This window comes from Lathyrus oleraceus, chromosome 2, assembly GCF_024323335.1.
Source record: "Lathyrus oleraceus cultivar Zhongwan6 chromosome 2, CAAS_Psat_ZW6_1.0, whole genome shotgun sequence".
NCBI classification, from domain to species: domain Eukaryota; kingdom Viridiplantae; phylum Streptophyta; class Magnoliopsida; order Fabales; family Fabaceae; genus Lathyrus; species Lathyrus oleraceus.
The window spans coordinates 477,937,432-477,960,874 of record NC_066580.1 but is presented as its reverse complement, the minus strand read 5'-3'; the positions used below and the strand labels follow the sequence as shown (position 1 = coordinate 477,960,874).

The following is a 23,443-nucleotide window of genomic DNA, read 5'->3' as shown; positions in this document are numbered from 1 at the left end:
AAGTCATTTAGAATTTGAGTAGATAGTGAATGAGTAAGTTGGAGATCAAATCTTCGTCATACTTGTGTGGTGAATCGATTAATTATAAATATTTGATGATCGCTTTTATTTGTTCGTGTTAATTGAGTAGCACGGCACCTAAGAGAGAGAGAGGGGGTTGAATTAGGATCTTTGATCTTTTCTTCCAATGAAAATAATTCACAACACACAAAGATATTAGATTGCTCAAGTATTTTCTGTTTTTAATGATATGAAAATATGCAGAAAATATCTTGAATGAAGGTTTAAAACAATAAGTGTGAATTCTGAAAATTCTAAGAGATTGATTGGAAGAGGTGAAGTTTGAATTTGAAAGATCATGAATTTATATGCACATAACACCTTAAATGAAACATGGTAATGTTCTGCAAGAATCATGAACAATTGTCAAAGATGAATTGAAAAGATTCCATGAAATGGTGCATGAGGAGGTGTTTGAAAAGCCACTGATTTTTCAGAAACGCACAGTGGTAAATCAATTTACATAATGGGTAAATTGATTTCCCTGTTGCAACGTTTAAAATTTTTTTAAAACTTTCAGTGGTAAATCGATTTCCCTAAGAGGTAATAAATCGATTTACCTAGTTAAAAAACTTAAAATTTTGCTTCTGGAAAAGTAATGCTTCAGCGGTAAATCGATTTCCCTAAGTGGTAAATCGATTTACCTAAGTGAAAAAATTATTCTTTGCATTTAAAAAGTATGAAAGCTTCAGTGGTAAATCGATTTCCCTTATAGGTAAATCGATTTACCCAGTTTGAAAATGAGAAATATGATTCTAAGACATTTTCCATGCACTATGAAAAGTTATGCAATAACCAGATGAATACTTGAGCATCTAAGACTTTAGTGAAGGTAAGTATTCTCATTATACCTTCTTGAAATGAAAATCTTAACTTCTTGAATCAAGATGCTTTATCATTGAGTAAAATATTTTCCTTCTTGTTGCTTGGAGTTTTGTCTTCATCAAAATGCATTCATCATAGAGAAGTTTGACTTCACATTCTCCCCATTTTTGATGATGACAAATAATTCTCTTTGATGCGCTGCAATTTCCGGAAAAGAAAATTTCTCCCCTTAAGATGTATAACTCCCCCTAAATTTAAGAAGCATATGATCATGTTGACTTGATCATCTTGAAAGAGATTTGTATCATTTGTACCTTAGGTAATTCACAAGCATACAAGCATAATTGATAACACTTTTCTCCCCCTTTGACATTATCAAAAAGAAGGGAAAGATGGGTGAAAGGTAATAACATGACCAATATAAAATAGAATATACAGCATAACTTGTAAAAATAGCCTCAAATGTATTCCAAAATTGAAATCATAAATAATGCAAACAAACAAAGTTGTGGTACCAAGTACCTTACACCAAAATAGGTTAAATATTAGGTATAATTAAAACATAATGAAACCAAATGTACTATTAGAAACCTATAACAAGAATAATACACACAAACAGAAAAAACACTAAGGTCGGTTCATGTCATTGTTGGTGTTGTTGTAGTTGTTGCCTTGGTATGGAAATTGTTGTTGAATGGGCGTAAAAATAGAAGCGGGGGCAGCCGGGTTATTTGGATCATATGGAGGGATATTGAGATGTGAGTAGAGATGTTTGGTTTTCTTCCTTTGAAGAGTTCATAAGGGGTCTTTTTCAAGATAGGTCTAATAATAATTCTATTACTTACATAGCATGTCGTGCTTACCGCATCCGCCCAAAAATACTTTGGATTTGAGTCGTTACGCATTATTCTTGCAAGTTCCACAAGTGACCCATTATTTCTCTCCACCACTCCATTTTGTTGAGGATTCCTTGGTGCCGAGAAATTATGAAATATTCCATGTTCTTCGCAAAACTCTTTGAAGGAGGCATTTTGAAATTCTCCACCATGGTCGCTTCTTATGGAGGCAATAGATAGAGATTTCTCGTTTTGAATTTGCTTTGTATATCTCTTGAACGCCTTGAATGCATCACTTTTCTTCATTAAGAAGAAAGTCCAAGTGTATCTAGAGAAATCATTAACAATAACTAAAGCATATACATTACCTTCGAAGCTTCTTGTTCTTGATGGACCAAATAAGTCCATATGTAACAATTGTAGTGGCCTTGTAGTGAACACCACATTCTTTGACGTGAAAGTTGATTTAGTTTGTTTTCGTTTTTGACATGCATCATAAAGCCTATCTTTGACGAATTTTATCTTGGGAAAACCAATAACAAGATCATGCTTTATAAGCTTATTCAAGTATTCCATATGAATATGTGTGAATCTTTTATGCCACAGCCATGACTCATTATTGCTCACCATAAGACATTTTACCTTCAAAGAAACATCATCAAGGGAAATCATAAATATGTTATTAATTCTTGTACCTTTGAATTTTACCTCATGAGAGACTTCATCTTCAATCAAGCATTCATCCTTGGTGAACTTGATTTTGAAGCCCTTGCCGCAAAGTTGGCTAATACTTAGAAGATTGTGCTTTAGTCCTTCGACATAAAGGACATCTTCAATGGATGTGAAAGGTGGTGCTCTAACTTTGCCCATGCCAAGAATTCTTCCTTTGTTGTTATCACCATATGTGACATAACCCTTGGCCTTCAATGCTAGATTTGAAAATTTGTTAATGTCTTCCGTCATATGCTTGGAACACCCACTATCAAGATACCAAAGATTTGATGTGGTTTTCAAGCATACCTACAAAACAAAATTACGTTTTATTAGGTACCCAAATTGCTTTGGGTCCTTCATAATTAGTGTCTTTCTTTACCCATATGTAATGCCCACTTGCTACGCTATAATTTCTAACATAGCATGCATTAGATGTATGGCCAATTATTCCGTAATAAAAACAAGTAGGTTCAAAATTGCTTTTATATCTAGGAACATAAGATTTTTTTTTAGAAAATCTTTTTCTTTTAGGATAGTGATGAACATTTTTTACCTTGTTCACTTTCTCTTTAGTTGGTTGGTCATTAGCTTTAACTAAGACAGTTTTGCTTGAACTTGGCTTGGAAAACTTTGAATAACCAAGTCCACTTTTGTCATTGGAATATCTTTGTTGGCTAAGGACACCTTCCAACCCAATTTGTCCTTTTTCATACCTTTCAAGAACTCTTTTTAATTGGACAATTTGGAAAGAAAGTGATTCACAATTTTTACATACAAAATTCTGTTTTTCACTAATCATCTTTTGTTTTTCATCGTTGACATCTTTTTCAATTGTCACGATTTTTTCTTCTAAAGATAACATTGTTTTCTTTTGAGATGATATAGTTTTATATAGAATTTTGCATTCTTCAAGAAGTCCATTTATAGCACCTTGTGCATCACTATCGAAAAGAGAAAAATCATTACTAACCTCATATTCTTCATCGTCGGAATGGTGTGAGGCCATTAATGCTAGATTTGCACATTCGTCGCTTTCTGATTCGGATGAAGAACTTATCTCATTATCTTCCCATGCAACATATTCCTTTTTATTCTTGAAATCCTTCTTGCCTTTAAAGCCAACTTTCTTTGAGAGTTTCGGACAATCCGGCTTTATATGACCTTGCTTTTCACATTCATAACATGTGACTTCTTGCGTAGATGTGGAAGCCTTCCTTTTCCTGAAATGTTTATTTCTTTTTGCATTAAAGGGTTTTTCATTTTTACTAAAAAACTTACCAAGCCTTTTAACAAGGAGCATGAAATTTTCATCTTCCTCCGATACGCCATCATTTCTATCTTCCTTTGAATCTACTTTTAAAGCAATTCCTTTGGATTTCTTCTCTTGACTTTCATGCTTTTCGAGTCTTCCAAGTTCAAGTTCATGTTGTTGGAGTTTTTCGAATAATGATGCGGACGTCATAGTGGAAAGACTTTTCTTCTCCGATATGGCCGTTACTTTTGGTTGTCATTCTCTAGTCAAGGATCTTAGCACTTTAAGATTGAGATCATCATTTGTAAATGTTTTTCCGAGAGCAATTAAATGGTTCGTAAAGTGAACAAATCTTTTATGTAATGCAACAATGGATTCTCTGAGCTGCATTCTGAAAATTTCATATTCTTGACTCAATGTGTTTAATCTGGATCTTTTAACTTCAGCGATTCCTTCGTGAGTCTCCACCAAAGTATCCCAAATTTCTTTTGCCAATTTACATTGAGATATGCGGAAGAACTCCTCCATACTTAATTCACTTTGAAGAATATTTATCACTTTCTTTTCATTAAGTATTCTTTTCTTATCGTCTTCATCATATAAACTTTTAACCTTCGGAGTACCAACACCATTGACCACACTCATAGGATTATGCAGACCATTTTCAACGGTTTCCCATATACCATCTCCTTGTGCTTCTAAGTGTGCTTTCATGCGGATTTTCCAAAAGTCAAAATATTCTCCAGAAAATAGAGGTGGTTTGTTGCTACTACCTCCATCTTTAAAAACCGGGTTTACGCTTGCGGAAGCCATCGTCTGGATCTGTGGAGCAAGTTACCAAAACCTGCTCTGATTCCAATTGTTAATTGAGTTGCGCCTAAGAGGGGGGGGGGGGTGAATTAGGATCTTTGAAAACTTTTTCCGGATTATGAAAAACTTTGTTCTTTTTTTTCTGGTTATGTTAAGCGATGAACGGTAAAGTGCGGAAAGGTAAAGAACACGAAGAGATATCCTAGTTCCCCTTACAGATCGAGAGTACTCCAGTCCCCTTTCAACATGAAAGAGATTTCACTATCTGTTATGACTTATACATAAGTTTTCCCATAAGTAGAAATAGGAATTAATACTTGTGATTGAAATTTTTTCCTCTGTTCTTCAGTAAAAGGTTCTGGAACATATTGTTGGTTACCCACGGTGTTCGGGCCCAAAATCCTGTCAGCAAGAGGAAGACCCTGAGATTTTTTAGAATCCTTTGTGTTTTTGGTGGATTCCTTGGTAGCTTTCGTAGATGACGCCATTGTTGCAGGAAGATGAAAGGAAGAAGTGAAATGGGTTTTTTTGGGTTTGAGAAAGATGAAGAGTAAAAGAAATAGTTGTTTGAGGAAGCTCAGAATATGAAAAGTTAGAAAAAGTGTTAAGTATGTCTATTTATAAGTTGCGGAAGTGGAAGCGGTTTTTGTTGAGCATTAATGGGAAAAAAGAAATTGGGACACGTGTCAGTTAAAATGACCATGATAAGCGGTAGCAGATAAAGGCTAAACACGATTTTCTAGGGGTTAGGAAACATGATGATCACCTAAAGATCCTCACGTGGGTTTTGAGGAGGCATTTTGCTAAAGTTGTCATCATGACTGTGATGTCATAGCAGATGAATAGTTTTGTGATGTTGAATTAAATTGTCAAAACAAAAAAAATACCATTTTCCTTTGGTATGTCGAGAAAGGCATTTTTTTGGGGGGCAATTTATTATGTGGGAATTTCGACATCAGACTAAAGTTGATAAACTAAGAAGAGAGAATGCTTTTGAAGATATTTATGATTTCGACACAAAGAAAACATGGTGTGAGGGAGTGTCGAAGTTTGCCTTCTGTAAGAGAGGACTAATGTGAGACTTAAAAATACTCCCAAGTTCAAAATGTTATTTCGACAAAAGAGTTCGTTCGACATCTATTTGAATTTAATGAAAGAGGGATAACCGTATTTCATTCTTATCCAATTTTGAATAAAAGACGTGTGAAGTGTTGTCCTGAATCGAAGACATATTGAGTGCAATGTGTCAGTGCTTAGGAGAGAAACCGTTGGTAACAGTTATTTCGATTTAGTATATATAGGTGTCTTAGTGTTAGGATTAGGGTTTTCAAATTGTTGTACAATCAACCAGATTTACTCAAAGTATCCAGCGTGTTGAGAAACGAGTACAATTGAGAATGTATGTTTGATAACACCACTATCTTTATATCAGTCAGAGTTTATTTATACTTTTTTGTCCAGAGATTATCTTTTAGTACAAGTCATTTATCAAGCATTGTTTTACACTTTCCTTACATTTCTGCAATTTATCCTTTTGAAAATGTTTTAAGCAAACATTCCTTATTCAAGAATACTGTCGAAGTGTTCATCCTTTTTTTTCAATATATAATTTTAAAACAATAGCACATGTCCTAGGATTAATCTGGTCGATCATGTGAGTAACCAAAGTATCCTTAATTTGGAAGACCAACGGTTGTTTACCAATTTTCACGATAAACACAAGGTCACAGATGATGGGACAACAACAAGGGGTCAATGGCCTCTTCCCAATGTATTAGGGTTTCATATGCATAGATGAAAGCTCACGAGGTTAAAGGGTAGTAAAGTCAGGAATTAGGGTTTGAATGCATAAGTCAGTGTCATGATGTGAACTCCATGAATTAAGATCCAAGAGAACATGAAGTTAGGGTTTGCATTCCATGTGATGAGCAATCATCCAATCCTTAGACAAAACCCTAGTTTAATCAACCACCAACTTTGAATCTATGACGCTTGTATTAATATGAATGCATGATGCATATGAACAAAGCACGAATGGGTACAAATGAATAAGTCCAAGGTTGGATGAAAGATGAAAAGTATTAACTAAAATATTAACTAAAATAGTACAAAATAAAAATAAAATGTATAAAATGAGAAATTGAGGATACCGTCCAATATACATTAACGCTAAAGTATCCTAGTTTTAACATCATGCAAAACACATCTAATGGAAAGTTACACTCACATAATTTCCTTTTGAACTGAGTGATAAGTATACTTTGAATTATATGGAGCATTCTCTAGTACAACTTTTGCAAGTTCGTCCTTGTATGATGCTAAGAGTTTTACCATTTCAAAAAAAGTTACCTCTATTTTTCGAACGAAGTGATTCATCATGGCCTCTAAAGGAACAAACTAGAAATACAAGCCAACAAATGGAATCAATAGAGCTCTTGAGACGAAGTCTTTTTTGGATGACTTGATCGACACATGCACATTAAGAAAATTTATGATGTGAGTTGATTGATTGAACAAGTCTTTTGAGAATATTTCAAAGCAATATTGTGAGGTGAACAAGAACTCCCTCCAATATTATTAAGAAAAACACATTTCTTTCTGACATTGACCTCTCTCCATACTTTAAATCCTTTTCAAATAAAGACGTCAGCTTCGGGATGTCCACTTGTTTTTTTATTAAACAAGTAACAAAGTAAACAATAAGCAACATCATTAGTTGGAGAATACTCTAGTCGTGAAAGGAAGATTTTAAACCAATATGCTTGAAAACGTCTTGAATATTTATCTCCATTAAGGGAAAAGTTTTCAACTTAGCATTGATAGGGACCCCAATTAAGATAAGCTCTTCGAACTTCATCTCTTTGATTTACTGGATATTCCCAAATTTGAAGACGTTTACCGGGATCACGTTCTAAACAATTGATATCAAATGCTTCCATTGTGACTTTTTGAATCTTGCGAAGTTGCTCATCTGATTGAACTTGAATGGTTTGATCACCGGAAACTTGCTCCTTAAGTATCGATGATGAAACTATACAATTTCATCTTTATTAAAAACTTTCCTTTTGAAAAATAAATCGATCTTCTTAAGTTTAACCATTATATAGCTCCTAAAAAATACGCAATAAATTATTATTAGAAAAAAATACACAAAATCAATTTACAAGGAAACAACTCTTCATACATATAACTTACAAGTAAACAACTTTGTATACAAATTCAACAGAACTTACTGATATAAAAAATTCAACTTTGTTTAATTTCGTAATTATCTTCTCTAAACTTGACTGATACATTACTGATATGAAAAATTAAACCTTGTGTCTTTGTTTACTTGTAAGTTGTCTTATCTAAACTTTGTTTACTTGTAAGTTGTCTTTGCATTGCATACAAATTCAACTTTGTTTACTTTTGTAATTATGTTCTCTAAACTTGACTGATACTATGTAAACTTACTGATATAAAAAATTAAAAAAAAGAAATAAATGTGTGTTTTCCTAATTCAACAGAAAATTACCAACCTAAAAGATTTCAAAGAACATAGATAATCACTTACACACCATTTTTTATTTATGCTTATGTAACCGTGGGAGAAGGAAACAACACTGTATTCGCCATCAAAACCGTGAACAAAGTTGTCGATGTCGTCGAACCCGTTGTTAAAGTTGTTGTCAAAGACGACGCGTCGTCGAAGCCGTGAACAAGAACAATGTCTTCACCGGCACGGCGTCGCCCCTGTTGATGCAGTGCCTTTGATTTTGATGTTGTGACAACTGACAAAAGAAGAAAAAAGAAGCTTTGATTTGTGTTGTGTAACTTGTGTTAGTGAGAGAAGAAGAAGAATAGGTAAGTTTTAATTAATATTTTATTTTTTTATTTATTTATGCGAAAGTGGTGTCGTTTTGATTATGAAAAAAAAATTAAAATGAGGGGCGCAGCTGCTCTGCCCGCCCCTCACAACATCCGCCACCGACTATAATGGAGTGGACGTGTAGGAAAGCTACCTGCTGAGTAACAAAATATGATTTCATGATTAACAAACAAAATTCACTTGTATTTTTCCATAAACACTAAACACCATGTATCCATGTGTCTTGAATAGGCGTGACAAATAGACATTTCCGCTCAGTAAAAGTTTACAAGAATAAGAGCAAACATAGTTAAGATTGTGTGTCTAAAATCTTATCACACACTACAAAAATATAAGGGTAGGATGGACTCGCAAACACTATACTTTTTTAACTTAAAAATACATAAATTTATTCTAATATTTATTGAAAATCCACCACAATCTATAAAGAATTTCAATCAATCTTGATGAATAAGATTGTTATCATCCACACAATGACAATAAAAGAAAAGAACAATAGAGAAAGAGAAAAAGTAAAGAACGATGAAGGAGAAGAAAAATTAAAATTCTGCAGAGTTTCTCTCTGCCCACAAACTGTGGAAAACTTCTTATTCACTTTGCAATTGCAAAATAATGTGAATACAATGTTATGAATGTTTTATTCACTTCATTACAAAAATAATGGTTACTCTCTCTATTTATAGATTTAGGTTAACTTGGACCTCAAGGCAAAACCCAAAACTATAAAAGCTCAAAATACCTAACACTACTAAAATAGGCATAAGTTGAAATCATGTGTGAAGCAACATGTTTCGACACTTCGACACACTAACATAACTCAACATACCAGATGGTTCGACACTTCCTTATTTTGTCCAGCAACTTGCTTCGACACAAGGAATTACAATTCAACGCACCACCTAATTCATTGTGTCTAAGCTATCTACATTCATCATAGCTATTAGTCTTCTGAACATTTCAACCAGCACTCCCTTCATCATGATGTCTACAATCTGATTCTCAGCTCTGCAGTGTTCCATATTTATCTTCCCATCTGCCACCTGCTCTCGAAGATAATGGAACCTCATCTCGATGTGCTTTCTTCGACCATGTGCTATCGGATTCTTCACCAGATTGACAGCTGACATATTGTCGATCTTCATGGTAATTGCTCCGCGACTCTTTACTGTTATTTCTTCGACCAGATTCACCATCCATGTTGCTTGACATGCACAAAAAGAAGCAGTTACATCGAGTCGATGTGGATTTTCGATCCTTGACATCACTACACCAACTTGAGTCGGTGTATCCTACTAATTTGCATTCTTTTCCTTCATCGACTGCAGGAAACATAATGCCATAGTCGATAGTTCCTTTCAAATACCTTAATATTCTCTTCGCCGCTGCTAGATGTGATACCTTTGGCTTCTGCGTGAATCTACTCACCATACCTACATTGTATGCTAAGTCAGGACTTGTGTGACAAAGGTATCGAAGTGACCCAATATGTTTTCTATATTGGGTTGGATCGACGTCATCTGAATCTGAATCTTTCGACAGTTGTAATCTGGGCTCAGCTGGAGTCGAAGTTGGGTTGCAATCTTGCATCTCAAATCTCTTGAGAATTTCACATGCATACCTTCTTTGATGCATCATCAAACCTTTACCACTATTGTAGAATTCGATGCCAAGGAAATATGAAATGTCACCCAGATCTGACATTTCGAATTTCTTGTTGAGATCACCTTTGAAGTCTTTGATCTCCTTTTTGAAGCTACCTGTTATCAACAAGTCATCGACATAGAGACATAGTATAAGCAATCCACTCTTGCTTCTTCTTACATATATTCCATGTTCAGGTTTGCACCTCACAAATTCTTTCTCCCTTAGAAAGCCATATATCCTCTTGTTCCAAGCTCTTGGAGCTTGTTTAAGTCCGTACAAGGATTTATGCAACCTGTACACCTTTCTTTCTTTGCCTTGTTTCACAAACCCAGTTGGTTGTGCAACATAAGGAATGCACATTTCACATCCATATGACACATCTGCTAGTTGTTCATGTTTGCTAGACCAACAACCAACCTGGTTGTTTCGATCCTAGCAACACGTGCAAAAATTCATCGAAGTCGATTCCTTCTTTCTGAAGAAACCCTTTCGCCACAAGTCTCACCTTATGTCGAGTCACTTCTCCTCTGGGATTCAACTTCACCTTGTATATCCATTTCACATCAATTGCCTTCTTATCTTGGGGAAATTCGACAAGTGACCAAGTGTTGTTTGTAACACCCGAGGTCGGAGAGACCGAAGAGTGGTTACATGTAACATCTAAGGGCGATGGGAGTGGTTGTCGAGGCATGAGGCATGACAATGAGACACTCCTAGCAACTTCTAGGGGGAAAACCGAATTCACATCGAAATGAGAGGGATCCTGAGGCTATGCAGGTATGGGATTGCATGGTTGAATGAAGGCTTTCAGGAACGGGTGTTGGTAGAGCTTTGAAGTCGCGTAAGTTGACGTCGCGTTTCATTGGTCCTTATCAGATTTCCGAGAGGGTAGGTGAAGTGGCATATCGGACTGCATTACCATCGTCACTTTCTAATCTTCATGATGTGTTCCATGTGTCTCAATTGAGGAAGTATATTGCGGATCCATCGCATGCTGTTCCAGTAGATGATGTTCAAGTGAGGGATAATTTGACGGTTGATACATCACCTATGCGAATTGAAGATCGAGAAGTGAAAAAGCTTCGTGGTAAGGAAATTGCTTTGGTGAAAGTGATATGGGGCGGAGCCGCCAATGGCAATATTACTTGGGAACTCGAGGATAAAATGAAGGAATCGTATCCGGAGTTGTTCGTTTGAGGTAAATTTTCGAGGCCGAAAATCTTTTAAGTGGGGGAGAGTTGTAACAACCCAATTTTAGTATTTGTTTCTTATATTATTATTATTTTATTTTATTTTATTTATTTGGAGTGTTAATTAACTAATTGGTTGTTAGGTAGTATAATAATTGATTATATTAATTAACTTGGTGTGTATACTGTGTTGGTTTAATTTATTTGAATTAAATAGAGATATTATAATACTATGTCTTATTGGGACTATTAATTAAATTAGAGGTATCATTCTTTAAGCCCAAACATAATACTAGAATAGTAAGAGGTAGGAGAGTGAGAAGTAGGATTTTTTTGATCATTTGACGGCAACAGAGAAAGAAAAGAGGAAAAGTAAGGAGAAGAGGGGAAGAACAAGAGAGAAGCTAAGGTTTCCAGAAAATTGAAGAGGTAAGGGGGAGAATCCTTATTATTATGGGTTAGTATGATTGGGTCAATGGGTAGAAATATGTTTACATTGAAATCCCTAAATTTCATGGTTTTGGAATTGTTAGGTTTTGATGAGTATTCTTGATTTGTGGTGATTAATTGTGTTTGGAATGGATATATGGATGAAAGTGAGTGATAGATTGAGAAAACCACTTATTTTATTAAACTCCATTAAAGTACAGGTAACGTTAAGAAAAATTCCAGTTTCGAATGCGTTAACCGGTTAACCAAAAGCGTTAACCGGTTACTTGTTAAAAATCTGCTCAGAAATTGCGTTCTGTTTTGTGTTAACCGGTTACCCAAAAGCGTTAACCGGTTACTTACTTAAGAATATGCCAAGAATTGCATTCTGTTTCGTGTTAACCAGTTACCTAAAAGCGTTAACCGGTTAACACTGTTGAAAAATGAAAAATGGAGACTTTAAAAGTTGTATTCATTTTGAAATGAAATTTAAGTGTGCGTATTTGATAATTAGCCTATATTTGTGAATGATATATTGTTATGAATGTGTATATGTACCATTGGTGGATAATTCATAGAGTTGAATTATGGTGATATGTGGAATGTTAAGATGGTAGAGATGATCTTAATTGCATATGTGTTGGTATTTGTACATTCATTCATGGCATGGTCGGCTTCATGGTGGAAGCGGTGAAACTGTGGGTTCACATGGTAATAGACGTTGATCCTTGAACGGAAATAGGCGTAGCAGACGTTGATCCTTAATTGGAAATAGACGTAGTGGCTTTGATCTTGTCTGGATCGGAAGCGTGGCTTGGATTCTAGATATTGAATCGAAAAGCGGTAAAACATTGGGTTCACATTGCGGTACCACATGCATAGAGTCACATGTCTTGCATTGAGTCACATTAGAGTTATGTGATAGTTGAATGTATGCATTGATGTGATTGTGAGGTGTGTATGAGATATGGTAATTGAATTTGGTGATGTTTGGATAAATAACTTGGCAAAATATGTGATTATGTGATAATTGTAGTTATGTGTATATTTGGGAATATGGTATTGGATTTTAATATTGTACTCCTTGAGTTTTGATGGATGTTTGAAACCTATGAAATAAATGTTGGTTAATATTATTGACATGGTTATACAAGGTGTGATGAATTCCGCTAATTATTGATTTAATCATTGTGTTTTATTATACTTCTTCATAATGATTTGAATTCTCACCCTTCTGGTTGAATGTTGCCTTTACATGGGCATCGTGCAGATACTCCAGAGTAGTATTGCTGAAGTAAGTGGACGGTAGCTCACTCGAGATTAGCTGGAGAGTTTCGGTGCTTTGTTTTAGAGACTAGATAGTGAGTCAATGCTCTGGTCATGTAACACGGGGTAGATTAGTAGTATTGAACTCATATCTGATTTGGATACGTATTATGTTATTACTTGTGAACATGTTTATTTGAGATTTGTTGTTTAAGAGGCCATAGTGCCAAATAGTCTGGATATGGTTTTATTTTATCTTGAGGAGATTATTGAGAGATGGTCATGGTATGGGACATGAATCATTTTATGAAATGCATGAATATTCATTATTTTCCGTTGCGAACGCATATACTTGTATATTCATGATATTTGAAATGTGTTATTTTAAATGACCAGGTGTATTGTATATTGATGATGAATGATGTTTGGTTTTTGAAAGTTGTTGGTTTTTGAAAACGTCGATGTAATGCCCTTTTGTTTATATGCGTGCTTATTCACTCTGATTAAATGTTAAGTATTTTGGGGTAGAAAAAGGGGTGTTACATTGTTGACATTGATTGACTTCAGCTCTTCGTCCATTGCTTTCATCCACTTCGAATATTTTAATGCCTCAGCTGCATTGACTGGCTTGACATCTACGTAGAAAGCATAATGTACCAACTCACCTTCTTCATTGACCACATCATCTGGTGTAATCACACATTCTTGCAACCTTGTAGGCATGTGTCTTGTTCATTGAGATCTGCTTGTGCTTGCTTCACCTCTGACTTCTTCCTGTCGAACTTCTCTTTCGACTTCACTAGCTGGTTCATCACAAAAGATTTTCACCGAATCTTTCTTAACATTCTCAGTCCAATCCCACTCTCTAAGCTCATCTATGATCATGTCCCTGCTGATCACCGTTTGCTTATTCACTGGGTCGAACAACTTGTATCCTCCAGTCAAATGACATCCTATCAGGATCATCTTATTCGACTTGTCTGCAAGTTTTCTCCTCAATTGATTTGGCACATGTCTATGTGCTATAGATCCAAACACCTTTAGATGACTCAAGCTAGGCTTGACACCAGACCAACACTCTTCTGGCGTGATTCCTTATAGCTTCTTCGTTGGACATCTGTTCAGGATATATGTCGCAGTCGACACAACTTCTCCCCATAATTCTTTGGATAGATGCTTTCCTTTCAACATACTTATAACCATACTCATGATGGTTCTATTATTCCTTTATGCGACTCCATTATGTTGTGGAGTGTAAGGTGGCACCACCTCATGCACAATCCCTTCTTTCATACATAATGCATCGAAGTCTTTCGACACATATTCTCCACCACCATCAGTCCTTAAAATCTTGATCTTTCGATCGATCTGTCTTTCGACCATAGATTTAAACTTGGCAAATACCTCGACCACTTCACCTTTCTTCTTGATCAGGTAAGACCATAATTTTCGAATGAAATCATCTATGAATGTAACAAAGTATTTGTTACCTCCAATCGAATCCACCTGGAGAGGACCACATACATCAAAGTATATGACTTCAAGAATTGCCTTCGACCTGCTTCCTGCATCCTTACTGAAGTTGTTCTTATGCTGCTTCGCCTGCACACATTCTTCACACACTTCATTTGGAATGTCAATTTTTGGTAATCCTGAAACCATATTTCTTCTCTTCAGATCTCTGATGTCTTTGAAATTGAGATGGCTAAGTCTATAATTACATATTCATTCATCTCTGGTGGCTGCTGTTACAAGGCACTTATGCTCCATCACATTTAGTTCAATCTTGAAGGTTCTATTCTGAGACATTGGAGCCTTCAAGATCAACCTTCCATTTGAGTCGAGAACTCTCATCATCTTGTCTTTGATCGACACTCTGTAGTTCTTTTCAACTAACTACCTTATGCTGAGCAAATTACTTTTCTTGCTTGATATATATAACACATTTGAAATTACTAACCTCTTGTCATCTTTCCTCATAATCAAAATATCATTAACACCTTCAACTGCTAGAGTGTTATCATTTGCAAATTTCACCATGTTCTTCATTAAGGGTTTTATGTTGACAAACCAATCTTTCCTTCCAGACATGTGTGATGAGCATCCTGAGTCCAAGTACCACTAATCCTTGAATCTCTATTCATCTCTTGTTGTAACCATCAACAACGTCTCTTCTTCTTCATGCTTCTCCAGCTTTGCATAAGTTTTTTGATTCTTCTGCTTTTCTGGACAATCACTAGAATAATGACCATACTTCTGACAATTGTAACACTGAATGTGACTCTTGTCTGGCTTTTGACCATCACCTCTTCCTCTACCTGTAACACCATCTCTTTGGTTGCCTTAGTTCGAGGGTTTTCTATGATTCGACCAGTCTCCTTCCTACTAATTTCGATCAGTTGAATTATTGTAGCCTCATATGCCTTTGTTGCCATTCCGACTTCCTTTGTATTTTCTTTCTTTTGCAAATTGAGCCTGCAAAGCCATGTCACTCTTCGACTTTCCTGCAGTTCTTTCAGTCATTCTTTGTTCATGAGATTCAAGCGTCCCTTGAAGCTCTTCCTTTGTCAGTTTTGACAAATCTTTCGACTCTTCTACGGCTACTACCACGGGGTCGAACTTTGGAGTCAACGACCTCAAGATCTTTCGAACAACAGATCTTGATGTCAACACTTCTCCACATACCTTCATTTGATTCACCGGTTCGTAACCTTGGTGAAGAAATCAGTTATGCTTTCACTATCTTCCATCTCAAGCAATTCATACGTTCTTTTGTGAGTTTGTAACCTCACCTTTTTCACCTTCTCCGCGCCTCCAAACAATTTCTCCAGAATTTCCCATACTTCTTTCGTTTATAATCTTTCTTCTTCAATTCTTTATGTGCAGCCTTTTCTTGATCTGTCGCGTCACCTGCAAGCGTTGCTACTCTTTCCTTCACAAAATCCCAAAGATCTTGATAACAGAACACAACATTTATCTGCTTATACCAATTTTCATAATTGTCGTTCTTTAGAATCGGAAGATTTGCTAGAAAATGTCTGTTTGGATGATTCGTTGCCATGGTGATTTTCTTCCCACGAATCGTTTAAACCGGAGCTCTTGATACCAGATGTTGAAAATCCACCACAACCTATGGAGAATTTCAATCAATCTTGATGAATAAGATTGTTATCACTCACACAATGACAATAAAAGAAAAGAACAATGAAGAAAGAAATAAAGTAAAGAACGATGAAGGAGAAGAAGAATTAAAATTATGTAGAGTTTCTCTTAGTCCACAAACTGTGGAAAAATTTCTTATTCACTTTGCAATTGCAAAATACTGTGAATCAATGTTATGAATGCTCTATTCACTTCATTACAAAAATAAGGGTTACTCTCTCTATTTATAGATTTAGGTTAACTTGGACCTCAAAACAAAACCCAAAACTATAAAAGCCAAAAATAGCTAACACTACTAAAATAGACATAAGTCGAAATCCTGTGTGAAGCAACATGCTTCGACACTTCGACACACTAACACAACTCAACATAATAGATGGTTCGACACTTCCTTATTTTATCAAGCAACATGCTTCGACACAAGGAATTACAATTCAACAAGATTCGCGATGCTAAAAATCTAAAAAAACAGAACAAAACGGAACAAACAAATTAAGTATGCCGGATCCAAAATTCTAATCCGTCCTAAAAAAAAGAGAAAAACATATATGCTCGACGGATTGGGTTTGTATTGTCATCCATAATCTTAATCCTAGTATTCCATTGATAATGTATAAATGTACCTTACAAAATATCTAACAATAACAATTAGTTTCGGCCTTAATCTTTGTTTTGGATCCACCACTTTAATGGGCGAACATCAAATTTTAATAAACCAAAATCAAAATTTAGTGGTAGCATGAAAAACTCCTTAGCGAAGGAGGAAGGAACTTTCTTGGCTATTATTAACACTATGACTCTTCTATGAAGCAAAAGTAAAGCAAGACAAGACAAGCAGACGTGCACCATGCGCACGCCCTTATTCTCGTCATACAAATTACATCACAAAAATTAAATATCTTATTAGAATAAATAAACACGTGAATAAATCTAACCATTTAAGTGATTAACCAATTAGCCTCTTGCAATTTGCCCATGAGAACCTTCCAAGAAGCTAAGCACAAGACCAATACCATACAAAGTTAATTAAATTTTCATTAAACTTAATTCCAAAACCGTTTTTTTCGTTAATGGGAATAATTTTCGAAGTCTTGGTGACAATTCTAATTCCTAAATTCATGAATCTGCACCCTATAAATACGTTTTTCATTTCAAATTTGAATATTCAAATCACTACCATTTTCTCTCTCAACACCCAAAAAAGAACACGAAATGTACGGAGAGAATGTTTACGAAACCAATTCGTCCCTCTTAGATTCTATTAGGCTTCACTTGCTCGGAGATTCCGATGTTTTTACATTCGGAGCTTCGTCTGATGTTCCAGTTTTTTGTCGGAACTTCAGTTTCAACAAATTGTACCCATGTATGAGTGAGAATTGGGGGGAACTTCCCCTCAAAGAAGACGATTCAGAGGATATGCTACTTTACGGTGTACTTCGGGACGCTGTTAATGTTGGGTGGGTTCCGTCTCTCGACGGAGCTTCACCGGAGAGTTTTTCCTCGTGTGTTGTGTCGCCGGCGATAGTGAAGTCAGAGCCGGATGTTTTTCCGGTGGTGAAGAGTGTGTCTGAGAATGTTGTTCCTGCTCCAGTGAAGAGTAAGCATTACCGGGGAGTGAGGCGACGGCCGTGGGGGAAGTTTGCGGCGGAGATTCGTGACCCGGCTAAAAATGGGGCGCGGGTTTGGCTTGGAACATTTGAAACGGCTGAGGATGCGGCTTTGGCTTATGATCGGGCTGCGTATAGGATGCGTGGCTCGCGGGCTATGTTGAATTTTCCGCTTCGGGTTAATTCGGATGAGCCCGAGCCGGTTAGAGTGGCTTCGAAACGGTTTTCAGCGTCGGAGTTGTCCTCTTCGTCGTCGGTGAAACGGAGGAAGAAGGTGGTGGAGCCAATGGTGACAGGTCAAGCTGGATTGAAAATGGCGCAAGAGGGAAGCCAAGTGGCACATTGCACGTGGAGATAAAGTATTGGCCAGTTGAGGTGTAATGCTGACGTGGAATGCATTTTGTTACGTTTCTTTTAAAATTAAAAAATCTGCATCTAATGTAAATTATGTGATTCTAATATGCGTATATTGAAGTGGCTGAAGGGCAACAAATTTTGGAAGTGTTACAAAAGTAAAGAGGGTTCAAGTGGGGTGGGACTATAAAAAGCGAAAGAAGATAAAAAGACAAAAAGCGTAATGGACAAAAACTTAAGAGAAATTGAAGTGGTGGTGGTGGGTTTGATTGGTTTTGAATATGATTGGTTCTAAATGCTCCAAAAGTTAATTGCAAAAATATGGTTATTTAATAGCAGTGAAAAATATATATCATCAAAATCACTTGTATTTCATAACAATGTCTCAATAAAATTTCAAATACCCATTTTCTTTTAGCAGTGGATAAAATGTGTCCATTCAAAAGTTAGATGTCTATGTTTCAAGCACATACTCACACAACATACAACTACCAACACAAGGGACTCCATGGGTGATGAGGTTCCAACAAATAGGAATATTCTTTAGAAGAATTCTTCAACACTTTTTTCTTAACTTTAGGAGGTATTTGTATAAAGTAATTGAATGAATGTCACGACAGGTGTATATATAGTGTGATTAGTTACAAACAAATGTTGCAAGTAATACTACAATTAAGGCTAGTAATTTGGACTCCTATACTGTTAAAAATGAATGAAAGGATCCTATGAATGAGGAATAATTGTTGCAGTCCCTATATGTTAGTAACAGATGAATTAAAGTTCCTATATGCGAGTAACAACTAGTATAGATGTGTTGCAGTCCCTCACAAGACTACACGATTTGAATGTTATTAAAATTTGCTTTTTAGTGTATTTTCTCATTTATTTTTCTTATATATAAAACATGTTTCTTTAACTATTTTTTATTGAATATTTTGATCTTTCAATTTAAAGCTCATTTTCTCTCTTCGTCTCTTTAAAAACTCTTAGATAATTGTTGAGGCATATTTTGAAGGATATTTAGATAGAAAATTTTGTATAAGTGATATAATGTTTTTAAGGTGTCAATTGATTAATGTTGTAAAGATATTGATTTTAGTCAAAGTTCTGACAAAAAGTCAAAGAAAATAGTTGGTGGCAAAAAGATTCTCACAAATGTTTCTATTGATCCCTTAGTCACTTTGTCTTTTCATTATGAAAAAAGTGTGTTAAAGTGGAAGTATTTGTATCACAAAAGGATAGCCCTTGAAAGGAAATTGTCAAAAGAAACTTTTGAAGAGGTTGTTCAGCTGTTGGAGGATGTCATTGTGAAAGACACTGAGAATCTTATGATAATTCACATCTATGTTAATGACATGTCAGATAAGATGGTGGAGCATTTTGTTTAACAAATGCAATCTAAAGTTTGAGTTGAGTATGGTAGGAGATGTTACCTACTTTCCTTATTTTCAAGTGAAGCAAATGAATGACTACACCTTTGATTTTCAAAGTATATATGTTGGAACTAGTTGGACTCAATTGTTGTTGAGTAATCTAATGCTCAAAGATGGTAATGAAGATGTCAACCAGGATATGCCAGACAATATGTATCACATGTTGGTGACTAAGTTTTCAACTCAGATGAATGATGAGCAAGTTACCCTTGTTAATTCTAAATTAAATAGAAAGCTTGTTCAAACAAGTGAATCTGAGACAGATGTTAGAGAAGATGTCCAGGACATGGTGTCCATCATAAGGAGAAAGGTTGGTGGAAAGAGGACTTGTGTGAATGTTGTTGTTGCTCTCCTGGATAATGTGATATTCTATTCTAAAATAAGTGTTCAGAAGTGGAAATATGTTTTTCTAAGAAGGGTTTCTTGTGAAAAAAAGATAGGTACAAATGCTTTTGATTATAAAGAGATTATAGATCCCATAAAAGTTGTTGGGCTAATTAAGAATGTTTTTGATATTAGTCCTTGCTATAAAAATTTGGTCAAGGAGTTTATTGTGAACATTATTGTTGAGTGTAATGTTGAAAGCGGTAATAAGTATAAAATGGTGTATAATAGAGGAAAGTGTGTGAAACTTTCACCTTCAATTATTAATTAATTAGACTGGAGTAAGGTTCCCTCTATTGACATGAAGGAAGAGGAAACTACAAGTGAGGATGAAGAAGAATATTATGTTGAAGCACTGAAGTATAATGAAATTATGAAACTTCTTAGTGATGCTCAGTTGTTGAAGATACTGTTGAATGTTGGTGCTTGTTATCTTAAGTTGATGAAGGAATTTATGGTTAAGAATGATGGTATTCCTCATGGATTGGTAAGGTTCATTTATAAGATGTTTGTTGGGAAAGGTGTCTCAGACATTGTGTCCAATATTTGTGCACTTGTTGATGAAACTGATCTGGAGTTTGATGAAGAAATGTTGAAGCTTTTTCACCTCAACATGTTGTTGTTGCTACTGCTATTTTGGTGTTACTTTGTTGAATATGGTTTTGTGTCCTTTATTGAAGATTGTTCCTTTTTTTAGATCTTTTGGTTGAAGATGTGTGTTGGTCTGGTTGGATGTTGTTCCTATCAAGCTTGTATTCAGGATCATAAAGCTTGTTGTTTTGGTTGTGGTTATTTCCATACCTTTGTCAAAATATGGTAAAAATGGGGAGTAATGGTCATGTGGAACAAGATGTTCCAGCATGATGTTCTGTGTATGTGTTGATCTGATATCTTGATGTATAGAAACCACATTACTTATGTATTACTTTTATTGCCATTGTTTGCTCAGTTTGCTATGATGTGTGATATAGTGTGCTAATTGTGCTACTTCTTGAAGACCGCCTCTTGTAGCCTACTTTAGACAAAATTTACCAAAGAGGAAGATTGTTGCTCCTTTTGATTGGTTGCATTAGGTAAAACAACATATGTACAAGATGTATTTTGTCCAGAGATCATATGTGGAACAAAATGTTCCAGCAGCTAGCCTCAGTTTGTAGACCAACACTTGTGTGTGAATCTGTGCGCGTTGATGTTTGATTTCTGGAAGATCTGTTGCTGTAACTTTTAACAAATATTACTCGGTAAGATTTACTAAAAAAATTATTAATCCATAAGTTTGAAGAAGATATAATTAGATATGGATTAATTAAAAATATTTGGAGTTAGAAGATTTGATTGGATTTGCATTGAATAAAAGATTTAATTGGATATGCTTTGAAGATATATTTGGTTCATTTTTATCCAAGATTGTGTTAAAGATTTAATTAAATAAAAATTCCATGAAGAGACTTAATGAGATTTATTTTAATTACAATATATGTATTTGCACTTAATGATAAGATCTTTAATCCAAGATTTGGAAGTGTGGTTCTGTTTTAGCGAGATTTATTCTTAATCATTTACTTGAGAAGTTGGAATTGTGAGTTATATCAAGTAAATATTTTACTTAACTTTTTCAAGATTTAGAATTGTGTCACGAGGACATATGTCGAACCGAATGTTACAGCTTGTGTGCAACATTTGGCTCTTATCAGCAGGCAAATATTGTTGTTGATCTGAGCGCAGATTCTGGATATTTTGAAACGTGATTGGTTGTTATCTTTTAGCAATGAGTTATTTGATTTGTTTGTTAAATATTGGATTAAATAAATTCAAATTTAATTGGAGATTTAAATTTGAATTTGAGTCAAATCAAATCATATTTTTTGGAGATTTTTGTGGAAAAACAAATTAAAACCAAACCCTTTATATTTATGGACAAGATCAAAGATGCTTATGCCCATTGAAAAAATCCTAGAAGAATCATTGTGATTTAAGGAGACTAAAACCTCTCTTAAGAGGGTGTACATGTATTGAAGATTCATGTCTTAGGGTTTATACTTTGAGTCTTTTATTTTGTTATTGTTTGTGCACCACTCTAGCGCTTTCATTCATATCTTAAAGCATAAAGCTTAGTTTGTTTAGTTGAGTTGTAAATTAAATATCAATATTTTGTTTATTGAGTTTATCACTTGGGATTAGTGATTGAGAGAAAAAATTTAGTGAGTTTGTCACTTGGGAGTAGTGATTAAAAGAAAGTGAGAGGGGTTCTCACATTTAGGGGGGGGGGGGGGGGGGGGTCCTAAATAGAAAGTCACTAGGATTGAGAATAGACATTTAACAACATGGAGTTATTGTTCCTATAAGACTAATTATACTAATTCAAGATAGTGAATTTACTTTCTTGGGTAGAGTGCCCTCTAGACGTAGGTGTGGTTTCACCGAATTGGGATACCAATTCTCTTGTGTTATTGATTGATTCAATTGTTATTTGTTATCTATATTGCAAACTGATTTTTCTAGTATACAATGTTCTAGAAATCGTGTCTGACATCTATCCCTAGAATTTGTCATTTGTCATTTGTCATAAACCAGTTATTTAGGGGTGGGGCATATAGTAGGAACCCTCTTTTATGATGTGTTCCCCCAAGATTTGAACTCCATTTATTTAGCATATCTTATTGGGATTTGCTATAATAGGACTCTTCCAGTGTAGTTTTCTCTTTTTGTTTTGGACATAGGGTCTCTTGTATAAAAAAAAGTGTAAAATTCTCATTTACATTAGTGACTAATTATGCTTTTTTTAATTGCAAAAAGTGAAGTATTGAAAAAGGTTTTTGATTCAATTTCCAAAAAAAAAATAGGTGATTAGTGAGCATTTTTTTTTACTAGATCACACCATTGGCAGTGGAAGCGATAATGATCAATGTGTGAAAGCAAGCTTCTCAAGTGATTGTTTTCATGAAGACAAACCACAAGAATATGCTTATGTAAAAATAATGGATCAATATCTAGTGCATTAAACTCAAGTTTTCAAGTGTTAAAGATCAAGCCTTGGATGATATTTTGAATTGATCATGACATTACAAGGTACAAGTTTATATTCTCTCTATGTTGAATATAAGTGCTCAAAAAATTCATACTCAATCATGGCATATTACATTACTAATTTTTATTGCATCGAAATTGGCTAAAATATTTTTTCAAGAATTTTTTCACTGCCAATAGCAGTGGTAATCAGTTACCACTTTTCCTGTAACCAGGTACCACACTGAAGCGCTACCTCATGTGGCCATTTTAAAAGGGTGTAATTGGTTACCCAAAAACCTGTAACCGGTTACATGTGCGCTACATTCAAATTTTTTAAGGCACCAGTTAAGGTGTAACCGGTTACACCAAATATGGTAATCAGTTACCACTGAACCAGTGGCAATGTTTCACTTATTTTATGCTCTAAATGAATTTTTAAAGGAACATATGAACTATAGCAACTATCCATGCATATGTACTTTTTCAGAGAGGTATTAAGGCACTATATAAACCAAACTTTTCAGATTTTGAAAACCACTTCTTTCATCTACAATTCAAATATTATTTTTCTCTCATTTTCAAAAACCAAGTGTTCTT

At 35.1% G+C, this 23,443-nt stretch overlaps 1 protein-coding gene and 1 long non-coding RNA gene across 2 annotated transcripts; one reads left to right on the top strand and one right to left on the bottom strand.

Moving 5' to 3' along the window:
• Positions 1–6,564: 6,564 nt before the first annotated feature.
• Positions 6,565–8,391, bottom strand: LOC127121561 (uncharacterized). The gene is made up of 2 exons (XR_007803488.1): positions 8,058–8,391; positions 6,565–7,607 (listed from the first exon to the last, which is right to left on the bottom strand). It is a non-coding gene; the product is annotated as an uncharacterized LOC127121561 (long non-coding RNA).
• An 8,722-nt stretch (positions 8,392–17,113) lies between these two features.
• LOC127120585 (ethylene-responsive transcription factor 1A) lies at positions 17,114–18,437 on the top strand. The gene has a single exon (XM_051051060.1). The coding sequence runs from the start codon at positions 17,272–17,274 to the stop codon at positions 18,022–18,024; it is 753 nt and encodes a 250-aa protein (XP_050907017.1). The 5' UTR covers positions 17,114–17,271; the 3' UTR covers positions 18,025–18,437.
• The last annotated feature ends 5,006 nt before the right edge of the window (positions 18,438–23,443 follow it).

Bases quoted from the DNA above. Each gene is read 5' to 3' on its own strand.
- LOC127120585 (XM_051051060.1), top strand. From the start codon at position 17,272: ATGTACGGAGAGAATGTTTACGAAACCAATTCGTCCCTCTTAGATTCT.